The sequence below is a fragment of the Lynx rufus genome, unplaced genomic scaffold (assembly GCF_022079265.1).
Source record: "Lynx rufus isolate CCGP_SWC_20201006 ecotype Redwood Valley unplaced genomic scaffold, mLynRuf1.p SCAF_8, whole genome shotgun sequence".
Taxonomy (NCBI): Eukaryota; Metazoa; Chordata; class Mammalia; order Carnivora; family Felidae; genus Lynx; species Lynx rufus.
The window spans coordinates 2,076,148-2,092,379 of NW_025814896.1; the positions used below are offsets into that span (position 1 = coordinate 2,076,148).

General features: G+C 57.8%; 1 protein-coding gene across 2 annotated transcripts in view; it reads right to left on the reverse strand.

Annotated features, from left to right (window-relative positions):
• The window catches only part of CDH4 (cadherin 4), a 540,251-nt gene that overhangs the window by 145,247 nt on the left and 378,772 nt on the right, over positions 1-16,232 (reverse strand). The window contains exons 3-4 of one of the 2 annotated variants that reach the window (XM_047069548.1): positions 8,125-8,351; positions 7,293-7,298 (exon numbers count right to left, since the gene is read on the reverse strand). In XM_047069548.1, the coding sequence (XP_046925504.1) occupies positions 7,293-7,298; positions 8,125-8,351 (233 nt within the window). The remainder of the gene's footprint in view (positions 1-7,292; positions 7,299-8,124; positions 8,352-16,232) is intronic. The other variant, XM_047069547.1, reaches the window with a different exon arrangement.

Below are 16,232 nucleotides of genomic sequence, written 5' to 3' on the forward strand. Positions count from 1 at the left end.
TGGACTCTGGTGCTTTGCCGGCAACCTCTGGCCCTCCTCGGCTCACAGAAACGTACTTGCTGTCCGTCTCCACCTCCAGAGAGCTCTGCCTGCGTGCACATCTGTGTCCAGACGTCCCCTTTTCCCGAGGACGCCGGTCACTGGATTGGGGCCTCCTTGAAGGACCTCACCCCAACAAAAGCCCGTTCACAGTCTCATTCCCAGCGGCCGAAGGCCAGGACCCCAACATACACTCCTCAGGGGGACGCTTTCGGCCCACACACGTGGGGAAGCAGATACCTCGCGGCAAGATCCGCGCCGGCCTCCGGGCCCGGCTGGGTGTGGGCGCCGCTCGGCTGAGCGTGGCTTTCATAAACGCTGACGTGCGCGTTAAGAGCCAGGATTAGTTTCATAAACAACGGTTTCTTTTTTGCAAACTATACCCACAGGTCCCATATTGCCGCCTCCAAGCACCACCGCAGCCAGTCAGCTGACAGCCGCACGCGAAACTTTATCTTCAGTATTTACTGTTAGGCCAGAATATTGCTCTGATTCCTCAGGGGCGATTCAGCACTCCGGTGGGAAATATGTGACCTCATTTGCATTTTCTAATTGAATTGCTATCAGCTTTCCTGCAAGACTGCACAGAAAAAAGTTCTTCCAGATTCCAGCACTGCTGGTATTACCCATAAAAAGGCCGCCTTTGAATAGTTGCTAAGAGAGGAGAGGAAAGGAGGAGAAGTGTTGCCAAATTCGTTCGGTTCACGTAGCTGTCAGTGCTGTCCAGCCCCAAAGAGTCGCTCAGACACCGGGCACGGAGGCGGGGCTCGGAGAGAGCCGGACGCGAGAGACACGGGATTCACAGAACCGGGAAATTAGGGGGTCCCTGAGGGATGTGCTTCGGAGCTTTTGCAAGAGCTTCTCGGGACTTTGCAGCCTGTAGACTGCTCCCGGAAAAGGGCGCTTTGTGTCTCTAGAACCTTCTGCCGGCCGCACCCCCACTCACCTTGTCCCCGTCTGAACTCCCCGCTGTACCCAAACCCGGGCAGGAAGCCCTCGGCACGCGCTGAAAACGTTCCACCTAGAGCTGGTTTTGGGGTGTGGGGTGTGGTAGGGGCCAGTTCACCTTTTTTCCTGAAGGGCACCCCATCAGTCCAGCATCATCTACTGGAAAGATGGTCCTTCCTCCATTACCCTAGGGAGGGCTTGGCAAACTTTCTGCCAAGGGGTCAGACGGTGACATGTTTCTTCTGCAGGCCAAGAAGTGAAATTGAGGCTATTAATATAGATACTCATACAGCCATTTAAAAATACAGAAACCATTCTTAGCCTGCAGGCCATCAAAAGGCAGGTGGCAGGTCAGCTCTGGCCGCGGGCTGTGGTGCGCTGACCTTGGCCACAGAGCGTTACTCTGCTCCGTGCGCATATGACAAGGTTTATCAAGCTGGATGCGTGAAGTGGGAGAATTCCGTTGTACAAAAGTGATACCTCCATGAGGATGAATTTTAAAGAAACATTACCTCTTTTTTTCTGTGCTATTCTGCCCCATTTGTGCATCTGATTGCTTTTGCTCCCAAACCACCCATTTGAATTACTGTAGTTTAGTGGTTCTCAAGTGGGGGCGATTAAAAAAATTTTTTTTCTAAGGTTTATTTATTTCTGAGGCAGAGAGAGACAGAGCATGAGCGGGGAGGGAGCAGAGAGAGAGAGGGAGAGACAGAATCCGAAGCAGGCTCCGGGCTCTGAGCTGTCAGCACAGAGCCCGACGCGGGGCTCGAACCCAGGAACTGGGAGATCATGACCTGAGCTGTAGTCGGACCTGAACCGACTGAGCCACCCTGGCGCCCCAGGTGTTTCTTCATCTATTTACAAGCAGCCTGGCATACAGCGGCCCACCCTTTCTGCTCCTTCGGGGTTCCGGCTGGTTTGGACGGGGTGCCGGTTTGGCTCTCTGGACAAGTTTATAGGGGTGAGCTCCAACTCGTCCTTACGGCGGGTAGAACTTCCTGTGTGGCCACCACGGGTGCGCGCGCCCTCGGGATAAGGATTTGAATGGAAATTGGCTTGTATTAACGAAACCGCTCACATTTTCTTCTTACTTCAGTTTTGCTCAGTTGTGCATTTCTGTCACTTCAGGAAGATTTTCAAATATGTTGCTATAAACTGTAGGTAACACACTGAAATGCTGGGTGAGATCGGTCGTGAGGCCGAGTTTTCACTTCTGACGTGGACTGTGGTTTTCCCTCTTGCTCTGACCAGCTGGGGGTTTCGAGTCAGCTGCTGTCTGGATTAATTCTACCGTTTTCATTTCCCTACTTTCCCCTCTTGGTTTGACGGTTTCCTCCTTTCTATTTTGTTGCATTTCACTTCTTTGTCTAATTTCTCGAGACGAAGGTTCAGGCTGCTGGCTTCCTCCCTCCTTCCGCCCTCACGGGCACGTCAGGCTGGACCCCGCATCCCGTGTAGTTGTGGCTCCAGCTGCCGCTTCCCGGGCTCAGCTCAAAACGCTCTGTAACCAGCTTGGGATTCCTTTCCTACCCGAGGCTCAGTCAGAAGTTCTTACTCAACTTCCACACCTGAGGGGACTTTTCCTTACTTTCCTCGTGACGGATTTCTAGCTCCACGGCTCGGATTTTCTACCTCTGGAGTGTGGGGCGACCTGGTTGGAGGTTCGGCCTCCGGCCACGTTTCACGCAGGGTTTTACGTGTATTTGAAGGTCACGTGCACGCAGCCGTGGTTGGTTTCGGTTTCAGACCCGTCTCAGGGAGGTCAGGCTTGTTGAATCTGTGCGTCTAATCCTCTAGTTCCTTGCTGGCATTCTGTCTGCTTGCTCTAAATGTTCTCAGAGGGGTTCGCTAAATTTTGCCGTTAATTGAGTATTTGTTTATTTCTCCTTTCAGTGCCACTAACTTTTGCCTAGATATTTTGAAGCTGTATTATTAAGTGCACACAAATTTAGGATTCTTTTTTAAAAAGTTTATTTATTTTGAGAGAGACAATGGGGGAGGGGCAGAGAGAGAGAGGGAGACAGAGAGAGAATCCCAAGCCCTCCGTGCAGAGCCCAATGCGGGGCTTGATCTCATGAACTTCGAGATGATGACCTGAGCCGAAATCAAGAGTCAGATGCTTAACCAGGTGCCCCTTTTTCTAAGTTAATTTATTTATTTTGAGAGAGAGACAGAGAGAGAGAGAGAGCAAGAAAGAGAGTGAACAGGGGAGGGGCAGAGAGAGAGGGAGAGAGAGAATCCCAAGCAGGCTCTGTGTTTTCAGCGCAGGGCCAGATGCAGGGCTCTATCCCACGAATCACGAGATCATGACCTGAGCCGAAACTGACCGAGCCACCCAGGCGCCCCAGATTCGGGATTCTTATGTTAACAAAGGCCCCAGTTTCCTCCTGATGAGTAACTCCAAGGCTTTTCCCCCACGTCTTTCCACTTGCAGCTTTTCTCCACCCTTACGCTTTTGAGATCTATCTTCTATGACCTGCGTGCAGCTGGGGCTTTTCTTTAACCTGTCAATTTGTTTTCCTTTAATTACAGCAGCTTATCTATTTTCATTTGTTATAACGATCAACGTATTTGCAAACCCACCATTTTACTCACAGAGAAAAATGGGGTTCCTCTACTCTTTCCTTCCATTTCTTTGATGTTTTTTGGATTGATGTTTTAGTATTCCATTTTCCCATCTATTATGTTAGAACTTAAACAACTGTAGGACTCTTTTTTAAGAAAGACTTTTTAAAATGTATTGTTATTATTATTATTATTATTATTATTATTATTATTTGAGAGAGTGCAAATGAGCAAGGGGCAGAGAGAGAGGGAGAGACAGTGTGGAGCTAGATGTGGGGCTTGAACTCACAAACTGTGAGATCATGACCTGAGCCGAGGTCAGATATGTAACTGACTGAGCCACCCAGGCGCCCCAAGAAAGACCTTTTTTTTTTTTTAATTCACATTGATAATAGAGGTAAAGGACAAATTATATTTTTAAGGCATTTAAAAAAAGTGTTGCCTAAGTTTGCAGACTAGAAGAGGTGAAAATATATACACAGGAAATACCCAGGATGCTTTGCACAGAGCTGGTCATTAAGTTATCTGGCTACAGCCTAATGCTTTCATCTATAATCACGTTAGAATCCCACGAAAATCCCAAGGGAAAGTAACTATCTGTCACTACGATAGGTATCTTTTTCTCAATTTGATACAAGGTAAGACTGACTCTACGTAGACTTTAGGTAACTCAAGTTAAGATATACTTTATGACCCGAAATACTGTCTACCTTGGTCAGTGCCCCATGTGCCCACCACTGTGACCTTGCAGTGGTTTTCCCGGATCTTCTACAGGGGTCTTTGTCTCATCCGAGTGTTGTATTAGTTTGATTTCCATCATCTTCCAGGACAGAGGGAGCATCCCAGACCCTCCAAGTCCGTGCACCCTGTCTGCAGGTTACCTGTCCTGCATCTTTCACCCCCGCAGTGTCACGCCCTCACTGCTCACAGCTATTTCCGCCTACTTAACCTCATGGCTTTTCATTCTGGGATTCCATCTCGAAGCGTCCTGTTTCTGCCTGTGTCGGAGTCTGTCGTGGCGCTGCCTGAAAGGCAGTTTTCCTGGGTCACAGAATTGTCTCTGTTACCACCCGCCACCTTCCGGGCCCTACCGTCCCTGCGAGAAGCCAGCTTCTGTGTCACCACTCCACCTTCCATGGAGCTCGGTCTTCTGTCTGCTTTCGGATCTATGTGGCTCCGGTTTTCAGACATTTTACCATAAAATACCGGTTGGGACTGAAGGTGTGTGTCCCCCGAATTCATACGCTGAATCCCGACCCTCAGGTGTGATGGCGTCAGTAGGTGGGGCTCCCGGGGGGCTGTGATTAGGACCAGAGGAGGAGGTCATGAGGGCTGAGCCCCCGTGATGGGATTAGTGCCCATTGGTGACTTTCTAAAGGTCATGAGCAAGGGTGTTTCCTCTATCCGCTCGCTGCCAGCTGAGGATACAAGATGTCCGGAGGAGCAGTCCAAGAGAGGGCCCTCCTGGGAACCTGAGCACGCAGCCACTCTGATCGCAGACCTCCAGCCTCCAGGACCGTGAGGAATACACCTCCGTTGTTTACGAGCTCCCCCGTCTACGCTCTTTCTTTACAGAGGCTTGAATGGACCGGGACCGTGCTAACCGGCAATTTTCTTTGTGTTACCCCGCTTAGAGGTCACGGGGCTTCGAGTCGACGTGTGGATGTCTGCTGTCAGTTTTTGGAATATCTTCTGCCATTGTGTTTTCAAATATTACTCCCGTTCCATTTTATCCCCCCTCGTATTCCGAGCGTGCACATGTCAGAACTCCGTGCTACCTCTCCCATGCCCGTTACTCTCTGTTTACTCTCTTCCTTCTGATATTTTCTGCTTCACTAAACCTCTCTTCAACTGTGTCTAATCTGCAGGAAGATGGACTCTTTGAGCTCTTTCTTTCGTTTGTTACATTTTTCAGTCACAAACGGCTCAGTTCGTTTTTATTCTTCTAATCCTCTGTCAAAAGCTTGTCTTCAATGTGCTTGAACACAGTGAGTGCAGTTATTATCATATCTGTCTGATAACTCCGTTACCTGGAGCCACTCTGTCACCTGGAGCCATTAAGGGTCATTACTGTCTTCTGTATCTGACTTTTGTGTACCTTGTCCCGTCCCCACGGGTGCCCAGTGACTTTTAGCCGAGTGCCAGACATTGTGTGTAAGAGAAGACGGGGATAATTTGAGGCTTACTGAGATACTTTTCACCAGAGAAGATTTACATTTGCTTCTTGCGGGTGGTGAGGGACATCAGCCACACGGCACGACCTTAATCCATGTATAGAGGGTGACCTTATTCAAAGGTTGGTATTGGTCTCTGTAGGGACTTACCAACTAAGTGACTCAGTGTCTCACACAGACCCTCCTCCCTGCCCCTGGGCACCCCCCTGAGGAGGGTCCAGTGGCTGTGACGGGCACAGGACCACAGGACTCTGGGGGATGGGGCCATGCTGATGACAGCAATGAGCCCTGTCCTTGTGGCAGGGGCTCTCCAGAGTCTGCAATCTGCATGAACTCACATTATCTCACATAATACTCATGACAACCCTACTGTTATCCCATTTTCCAGAGTAGGAAACCTCCCAGAGGTCATGTGACTCGTCCCAAAGCATCAGCCAGTAAGAGGAGCCTTGATTTAAACCTGAACCCAGGGCAGCCAGGCTCCTTTTGATGCTGAGCTCAGCCGTGCCTAGGAAGCCAGTTTGCACTCCTTTCTGGAACATAATTCTCCCATGCAGCAAAGGGGCTGTGGTTGACGGCTCGGCGTCCCTATCTGTAAAGTGGGGACAGTGACAGCACCTGCTTCCAGATGTTTTGAGGGTCAGAGGATGGCCACCTCTTAGGGCAGGGCCTGGGTAGGGTCCCAAAAAGTCAGGACGAGGTACCCTTGGTTTGAATGTGAGAGGAAGTGGGGCGCCATCAGGTGACGGGGAATAAATACAGAAGGGCTGGGTTGGGTGAGCTGCAGGGACTCTGCCTGCCACGTTTCACACACTCAGGGGTGCTGTCCCTACAGCACTTTTCAGCTAGACTCCCTAGGATGGTCTGAGCCTGGGACACGGATTCCCCGTCCCCCCTCTGGGCGCTTGTTGGGTGGGCCTGACGTGGGGCCGGAGGGGCTCTAGTGGCGGGGACTAATTGCAATCACCTTCCGAGAGGAATCGGGATTAATTGCATCAGAAATCGCTTCATTAACACGCCGAACAAAAGGTGTCATTATGTTTTCAATCAGCGCCTTTCATCTGAGGCCTTCCACAGGCTTTGAGGAACTCTACCCTCTGCTCACAGGCTCAGGGTTTCTGCACTGCGATCAGGGACGTGAACCTTGACCCTGCCAGCCCCTCGCCTACAGGGAAGGGCCGCCCCAGGGCCCGCCTTGCTCACTCCTTTCTCATCGCCACTTCGTCATCATCACTCGGGAAAGAATGGAAAACCACGTCCGTCTGTCTTGGGGTCTGTAGCATCCACATGGTGAGGCTCGCGAGTCTCTAGGGCGCCAGTGTTAGAAACACGTTTCCATGCCTGGTTCAGTATACCCACAAGGGCACCTGACCTCCTTCCCAGGCGGATCAGCCCATCACCGAGGACAGAGAGCTATCTGCCCCGTCACCACTTTCTCTCTCTCTCTAAGTTTATTTATTTTGAGAGAGACCGAGAAAGAGGGCGAGCAGGGGAGGGGCAGAGAGAGAGGGAGACACAGAATCCGAAACAGGCTCCAGGCTCCGAGCCGTCAGCACAGAGCCCGACGCGGGGCTCGAACCCACGGACCGCGAGATCACGACCTGAGCCGGAAATGAGTCAGACTCTTAACCGACAGACCACCCAGGCGCCCTGCCACTTTCTCTTTCGAAACGTAAACCACCTCCAGTTTGTTTAAAAGACAGGATAAACAACACACAGGTCCCTGTTTTCCCAAAGTGGGTTCCTTGGCACACCCATCTTGCAAGGTGTTCCAGGAAGAGGGTTCCCTGATCAGCCGGCCTGGGAAGCTCGCAGACGGCCTGCCCCTGGGGCCCTGGGTAAATCTACAGAAAGGCATCTCACCAACTTGGTGTAACCCTCTGCTTCCCAGGGCCTTTTCCTGAGGGACTGCCTGGGAACGCAGTTGAAGGTATGTTCTTTTCTGCTAACCCGCTGCATACAGTGACTGCATCAGGATAATTCGGGGGCCTGTGAGCTGTGAGGGTCTCGGTCCACGTTCTCCCTCTGCTGGCTGATGCCGGGTGTCACGGGCCTGTCCCGGGGGCCAAGCGAGCTGGAACTTCCCGCTGACCCAGCAGCCCCAGGCCTGAGGCCAATGCCGCGGGCAGGAGAATTTGGGGCGCCCGGCGAGGCACGGAAATGCGGGGCCTCGGTTTTTAAGGCCGTCAGGAGGGCGAGAGCCACGTATCAAACCAGGCCTGTGCGCCTGCCCGCGAGGCCAGCGCCCCTCGGGAAGGCGGCCGTCCGATGGTCCTCTTGGGCAGACACAGCCGGCCGCGTGTCCCATGCTCAGGGGACTCTGCAAATGCTGTGCCACAGTGACCTCAAGGAGAGGAGGGAGGCCACTCGCCAAGCCCCGCGTGGGGCCACATCTTACCTTGTGTGCCGGGCGCGCAGACGAGGGCTGGGCCACCAACAGCCGCACCACGGCGTCCCATCGCTTGGCCGTCTGGCCGTCCCGCGCGGTCACGGTGAAGGCCACCTGCTCGGAGGGGATCCGCAGCTCCCTGGTGGCAAAGACGGTCCCGTCCGCCCTCACTTTGAAGTCCACGCTGTTGGTCTCATACTGGGTCCCCTTGGTCCCCAGACAGCTGCTGAACGAGACTGCAAGCGGAAAGGAAGACAGGGTCAGGACCAGCCCGGTGCGCAGGGGGGCGTCACGGGCGCTCACGTGGCTGCACCTCAGCAGCGGGTCTCCTGATGCGCAACACGGGGGAAAACAATGATTTAGCCGACTTCTTGACCTTCGGGGGACGTGCTTTCTCTCTACCCCCAGGGAAGGGGCGGCCGGCCTCAGAAACACCACCTCCCCCGTCACCGCGTCTCAGTCCACCCCGAGTCCGGCCGTTAGAGGCGCCACGGGGATGCTCTGCCCGCAAACGCTCCCTCGTCCGACCCCGCTCACTGCCTGCAAACCTCGTGCCCCCAGCGCCCTCCGGAGCCCCGACGCGTCCGTTTCCTCAGCCCGAGGACTCTGGGTTTGGGGAAGGAGTGGGCCAAAGCGGTGCTCTGAGTGAGGCCACGATCTGCCGTGGTCTCTGGTGCGTGTCTTTTCTCAGGGACCGCACCTGACCCCCGCGCGTTCTGTCGGGATGGCTGGGCCGGGTCCGGGTGACCCGGACGCCTGGAGCCTGAAGCAGCCGGCACGCTGACGCTGTGGCCTGTGCACGGCTTTGCTTCCCGACCGCGAGTCAGGCACCGAGATGCCCGCCCCTCCTAGTGACTCCGTCGCCGGTCATCGTAGCTCCGCGCGGGAAAAGGCACCTCGGGAGCCGTGCGTTCGCTGGGACCACATCGGCGCGGTTTTTTTTTTTTTTTTTTTTACACGGCTGCTTCTGCCACCGCCACCGCCACCACGGTAGGTAAATTATGAGGCGCCAACAGCCAGTGCCGCATTCTGCTGATAGAAACGATGGATAAAGTTACGTAGTATTTATAAAAATGTGGGTCTCTCAGCAGTTACGGCGGGAGAAGTGCGTTTTTAAGCAATTTCACTGTCACCGCTTACGTGATTTAATTACTATTTATTCCGGAAACTAAAAAACGCGTCTCACGGTTACAGTGGATAACGCGTTTCTCCCCTGCGTTCACCTCGTATTGTCGCTTTGCCTTGAAAGCATAAATAACGCACTCGCTCCGTCATCTCACGTGCTTCACCTGAGACGTCCCCCCAGTCACCACACCTCCCACTGGTGGGGTGCGTATAAAAATGTTTTCAAACGGGACGAAGCCAGGCGTTTGCACCCGGTCTGGCCCGAGGGCGGGAGGGTGTGCTTGGGCTCCGGGGGGGGGGGGGGGGCGGGCACAGAAGGCGAGGGCGCCGGGGGCTTGGGTGGCTCGTGGCTCCCCAGAAACATGTCCCCCAACGGGGGGATAACGGAATTTCATTCCAAAGGACAAGAAAATTCCAGACTGCTCTTACGGTACCATTCGCAAGCAAATTAAAATCAGCCGCAAACTAAGCTGGATCAGTCATTCCTGACACCCAATTGTCACTGACAAGGGTACAAATGACAGCCCTGGGAATGTTGGGAGATTAGCACAAAATACATAAATAAGCCCCTTTGTTCTCTGAAAGCACATCTGTAGCAACGCTAACGGAACTGGACAGCGACGGAGGGTCGGCATTTCTTCAAGACCGAAGGGTGATGCTGTGGCATCCAAACACCGTCAGAGGGTGTGGGTGAACTCAAGGGAGAGTTGGCGTGGCCCCAACGGGAAACGCAGAGTGCTGTCCCCAGGGGCCCTTCGGACGGCGCGTGTCCCCAGGGGACGGGGGACCCTCCGGGACACCACAGGTGGCGCCACGCAAGGCCCTGTGACGTGCAGCTTGCCAGCAAGCAAGCCCGCGGGGTAAACGGAGGGCTGCCCCACACGGGCGGCCACGCGACGCTCGTGGGTGTCAGAAGCGGACGTGTTTCCGGTCTGTCTGACAGGGCCCTGGCCAGTCCCCACAGAGCAGTGCTGTGGGTCCCGGGGAGGCCGTGCCTTTCCCTGGGCACCCTTTTGGGCACACGGAGAAGCCTGGCTACAGCCATTCGTCACCTGGCCTGCCCTCTGGGAGGGGTCGCCCCCACGACCACGGTGCTTACGGGGGAAGGGGCACAGCCTGGAACCCCCGGACACCGGCACGCAGGGCCGGGAGCCGCAGGGGGTTCGGTCTCCGGACGTCAGGGCTCTGGAGAGGCAGCTCCGCGTGGCCCGGAGCATCTCTCCTGTCGACCCTCGGGTCAGGGTGCTGCCTGGCACCTCGTGCCCGCGAGCTCCTGCGCAGGCCAGGCCGGCATGGGGGTCTGAGAATGGCCTCCGCCCTGGCTGGGTTTCCAGGCTGGCTCGGGACAGACACCCAAGCTGCAGGTTTCTGGCGGGGTCCTCCCACACCCGCCCACCCCGAAGGCGCCGGACCCCAGGGCCGGGCCAGCCCTCGCCCCCTGCCCCTTGCAGTGCACCACCCCGTTCTGCCTGGGAGAAGCCTTGTGCGTCTTGCCCGTGTGCACCTGGACGGCCACGCATGTGAGGGCAGGGCCGCTGTCCTGGCTTCCCACTGTGTCCCTGGGGCTGAGGACAGTGCGGGCACAGAGTCGCTATGACAGGAGGCGAGGCCTCCCCACAACGCTCCCCCCCCCCCCCCCGCCCCGGGCAGCGAGGGGAACGGCCAGGGTCAGTCCAGAAAAAAATTTAAAGTCCCAGGAGACTCTGTCAGAAACGTTTCCCTCGATGTTGATACAACCAACAAACGCAGAGAAACTCCTGCTCGGAGTAGATTCGGGTTGCGCGTCCATCCTGCTTCAGGCCGGGGCTTTCTGGGAAGGGCCCCCTCAGCTGGACGCCGGGTGGTCTGCTGGGCACGGCCGCTCCCGCTCCAGAGGAAGGCACAGCTGGCAGGCGGCATCGTCCCCATTCTGCAGATGGGGACACTGAGGCCCGGAGACGCTTCGCACCTTCTCGAAGCGGCAGGAGGGGGAGACGGGCTCTGCGGGCTCCCGGACGCCGCCCGAGGGAGACCCTCCTAGTCTGGCTCTGTGTGCATCTCGAGCACCGACTGTGCTGCTGGGGTGGTACCTGCACCTGGTCGCTGGGGCTGCGGCCCCCCAGGCCCCCGGGAGGCCTGAGATCTGCAGGTGGGAAGGGGGTCTACAGCACTAGCCCCTCTGGGACGGGCGGCCCAGCACTACCTGCGAGGGGAAAGTCGCCCCTGGGGCAAGGGCGCATCCCCCCTCCCCCGGAGTCCCCGGGACCCCTGGAGGAGGCCTGCTCTGGAGCTGCGTCCTCCTGTCCTGGGCGGCGACGCAGGATCGTCCTCCTCCAGCCCCGACCTGCTGCACGCGTCTCTCTAGGGCTTGCTAATTACTTGCATTAGTTTTAAACAAACCTGACAAGAGACAGGAGTCCTGAGAGACGTGAAAACCAATAATCTAAGTACAGACAGCCACGGCCCCACGGCCGGCTCCCCCGGTGGCAGCCTGGCCCGCACAGCCAGCGTGGCGGGGGAGGCCGGGGAGTGGGCCCTGGGGGCAGGACTCGGGCGGGCTGCCTGCCCCAGGATCTTCCCCGGTGAGCGCCTGGCCGACCCTGTGCCACCAGAGATCACCAGTGCCACGTGTGCTGCGGGGAGGCTGTGTGCCACGGCCACCTCCACGCCCGTCCGGGCCCCTCTGGGGTAAGAGCCTGAACCCAGGTCTGCGCTCGACAAGCAGCGGCCTCTCTGAGCATCTGGCTCTGTCCCCGCTGTGGCCGGGATGCGCCTCACCAGGCACAGGACAGACCGGTAAACGCCCGCTTGTCTTACGCGGTGGCCCAGGGGAGCAAAGGCTCTCAGCCAAGGACACGCAGGGTCGCCCATCCCATAAACATCCGTGGCCTCCTGGTGCGTGGCCCTGGGGCTACCCGGGCGCGACAGAGCGGAGGCTCGTGCGCGGGTGGCCGGAAAATGACAGCTTGGCTGGTTGAGGCACGCAGGCTGCTGTGCGGGCCAGTAAGGGGGCCCCAGACCAGGCTGGGGGTCCCCAGGGTGCCGATGGGAGCCCAGCAGGATGGGTGGGGTCAGCCAGCACTTGGGATTCTGACCCCGTGGATCTGCGTCCACGCCCGGGGCCCCGCTGCCCCTCCCCAGCCGGAGGTGTGGACCCAGCAGCTCTTGGCGTCTGTCTGTGGAGGCAGGCGGGTCCTGGACAGGACGCATCTGATCTTCAAGCCCATGTTCTGTCCCGGGAAGAGGCCCAGGGAAGAGCGTGAGCTGCTGCGTTCACCGCCCGCCAGCGTCCCCCCCTGCTCCTGACGTGTCAACACTTAGCCGGTGGCAGCTGCGTCTGACCCCTGGCTGGACACTGGGGGCGGGCTCAGCACCAGAAAACGCACCGAGTGTCCTGAGGGATTTCATTGCTGTGGCCGCCTCCCTGCTCCCCTCCCCTCGCCAGGAGGTTGGCAACCCAGAGCGGAGTCTGATCGGCATTCCGGGCTCGCGGTCCCCCCGCTGCGACGCTGCCGGTCCACACAAAGGGCAGGGATGCACCTGCCCGGCCATCTGTCACGGACGCAGGTTCCCGTGCGCCGTGTGTCAGTATCTGCCATCCTGGTCCCCCTCGGAGGGCCTGTTTGAGTGGTTCGCGGAGATTCCGTGGCCCCCCTGCCTGCCCTACCCTCCCAGGACCCGCGTGGAGTCTACGGGGAGGCGCTGCCCCACGCTAAAGGTGGCTCTGCGCCCGCGGAGCTCACGAGAGTAACCCCACTCACTCATTCTAGTACCAGAAACAATTCACTTACAGATACGACAGGCACCAAAGCCAAACACAGTCGCTGCCAGGTAGAGGTTAGGGTGTGGGGTGGGTCAGAAACGAACCGAGTCATTACATCAGAAAGTTAACACTCCCAAGGGAAGCATGCCGGTGGCGAAGGAGAGCCTGACCCAGACTTGGTGGGGCAGGGAATGCTTCCCTTACGATTTGAGGGATGAGACAGCTCCTGTGAGGCTTGGGCAGGCCACACCGGCAATATGTGCAAAGGTCCTGTGGCAGAGGCAGCGCGGGGTCTCGAGGACCCCAGAACTAGCATGACTGTAGCAGGGGCTGTTGCAGGGTGACCGGAATGAAAACAAGCGGGCAGAGACCAGCACAGGCCGAGGGAGGGGCTTGCAAAGGATGCCCAAAGCCTCTCAGAGTCAGCTGAACTAGGACACCACTCCCCCTCCATAATCCACGCAGGATCAGTAGAGCTCTGCCCCAGGAAGGAAGGGCCGCCTGCCACTCAGCAGCCTCTGGAGCTGAGGGAGTGTCCTGAGTGGACGAGACACCCCTTTTGGGGGCCAATGTGAAGAGAGGGTCACAGTGTTTTCTGGCCATAAAAACGGCCCAGTGAACTGAGCTAGGCGTCTGCCACTGTGACTTCAGAAGCATGTCCTCAAAATTTAGCCACAGAGTGGATCACAGGACCCCGAGCAGAAGGCCCCAGCACCCACTGCAGACACGTCTGCTTGGGACAAGAATGCCAAGAGCCAGGAACAGAAGGAGCGAAGGAAGAGGGAAAGAGCAAGGACTGTGGGCGAGGGTCCCTCCAGAGGGGACACACGAACCAGGGACACCGCGCAGGGAGGTGCCACAGGGGTGGGAAATGAGGTCGTCCCCACGGGACCTTAGGACCCACCCCACCCTGGTCCTGGGGCCCCCGAGGGGGCCTCTCATGGGTCATCCAACCAGCTTAAATAGCCTGCTGACTACGAGGCCACCTGGGGACCGTGACCACTGGCCTTGCCCGCGGAGGGCTGCCCGCAGAGCCGGAAGGCAGACTGGTGGCGCCCGGGGCTGGGGGAGGAGGGCGGGAGTGGCCGCTAACGGGTGCAGGGTCTCTTTTGGGGCGGTAAAAAGTGTTGGAACTACGTAGAGGTGACGGCCACTCATCGAGACCATCCTGAGCGTCACTGTTCACTGTGAAATGGTGAGATGTATGGTCTATGAGTTCTGTGTCAATGAAAACCAGCTCCTGGGGCTCCCTGAGTCCCCAGGTCCTGGTGCGGGACTGCCATAGAGAAAGACCTCCCTAGAAGGGCCCGTCCTTCTCCCACAGAGGCCTGAGGACCAGCCCGAGGCATGTGGCCCTCGCCCACAGCCCTCCCCCTTCCTGGCCCCAGCTCTCACCGTCTCGGCCCCAGGCACAGACCAGGGTGCTCACGGGGGTGCCGGGGGCAGGAGTGCTGACCTCGTGGAGAACGGTGCACGGTGTCACAACTGCACACAAAGTGCAGACACCCGGGTCCCAAGTGAGGGGCAGGGAGGGCACTCGGGGGTGCAGGGACGCTTCCCGAAGGAGGCCACGTCTGAGCTCGAACTCCGAAGCTCACTGGCATCGCTGCCTAAACAGACAGGAGTGAGCCGCGTCTGTCCGCGTGTGGGATGTCTGCACGACGCTGGGAGAGCTCAGGGCTCCAGGTGTTTCTAGAATTTCCTGGGAGTGTCACCGACCCACAGAATGTCCGCACCACAAAAACGAACTACTCCGGGCCCTCACCGTAATGCGAAGTGACCTCTACGTGCCGGAAGACGGTTAATTATGTTTTAGAACGCATTCGTTTATTCGAGTGACCCCGCGAGCCCTACTGACCCCCTTACAAGATGCCCTTGTTCTGCACACGGGCCCCGGACACTTTTAGTGCTCCGTTAATCGACGCCCCGACACTCAGCGTGTCGCCTCTCTCATTTCTCCAGGATGGTGCAAAAACCTGAACGGCTCATCCCTCCCCGGCCCCGGCCCCGACCCCGGCCCCACTGGCTCACAGCAGACATGTGCGGCCACGCTTGCCCGGCTGATGCAGAACACGCACCGGTGAAAGGAAGCCCGTCACCCCTCCTCGAGAGGCCCCATGTTTAACCCTTTACCCTCATCCCTTTTAATTGCTCCTCCGTGGGAAGAGGGGGGCACGCCGGGAACCGCGGGCGAGGGGCGCGCGGTTCTGCCTCGTCGACGGCAGCGCCCGCCTGACATTTACGGAGAGGCCGTGGGCTGTGTCTCCACTGGAGAACTGCGTCGTGCTGATGAGACGGGGCCCTTTTGATTCTTCTCCTTGTTAGGTGAGCCGAGAGAGATCAAATGAGCCAGAGGCGAGCTCGTAGCTGGGACAGTGCTGAGGATAACTTCACCCGATAGAGTCGGCCTGCCTGCCTCCCTCCCTTCTCTCCTTCCCTCTGCCCACCCACCCTTCCTTCCCTCCATACCCCCTCTATCTATCCATCCCACACTCACTGCACCTCTATGGTCAGGTGCTGGGGAGCCAGAGGAGGTCAGGGCAGCCTTGGGCCACCGGAACTTGGGGGGAAGATCAAGGTTGGAGAGGAGGTCGTGAGCAGGGGCCCTGGTGGGGGCCACTCTGTGTCAAGGGCCCCACGGATACCTCCTCTCCCGCCGATTCTCCCCAGCGAGCCCCCACCCCCCCACCCAGGGACCCCTGCCTCAGGGACGTGAGCTGAGGCTGCAGCTAAGGGCTCAGCGAGGACGGCCAAGCAGTCACCCCCAGCCCCACTCGGGGCTCAGCTCCCACCACCTCCTCCAGGTGAAAGCCCTGCCCCACAGGTGCGGCACAGAGGTCAGCCGGCTGGATGCCCAGGGCTGTGCTCACCCCACCAGCCCCCCGGCCCCTGACAGAGGACCTCCTCTCTGCTGGCCAAACGCTCCAAGCACTGGGCCTTGGCACACAGGCTCCCCTTGCCCGGAACACCCTTCACCGCCACGTGAGCCTCCTCCAGGGAGTCTTCCCGGATTCATCTCAGCTGCTGACCCCTCTCTCTCAGAGCTTCATGCTCTCCAGTGGCTTCCCAGGGACCGAGGCCGTGCGACGTGCACCTGTCTGCCCCCACGGACGTGTTTAGAGTTGCTGGGGCACAGGGATAGTAAAAAGCAGAGGGATGTTTGGCGGGTTTTGTTAATGTGGGTCATGCATGTTGGCGGTGCCCGAGCGGGACCCCCGCTAAGAAGGGGCTGCCTCACAGGCCTCACGTC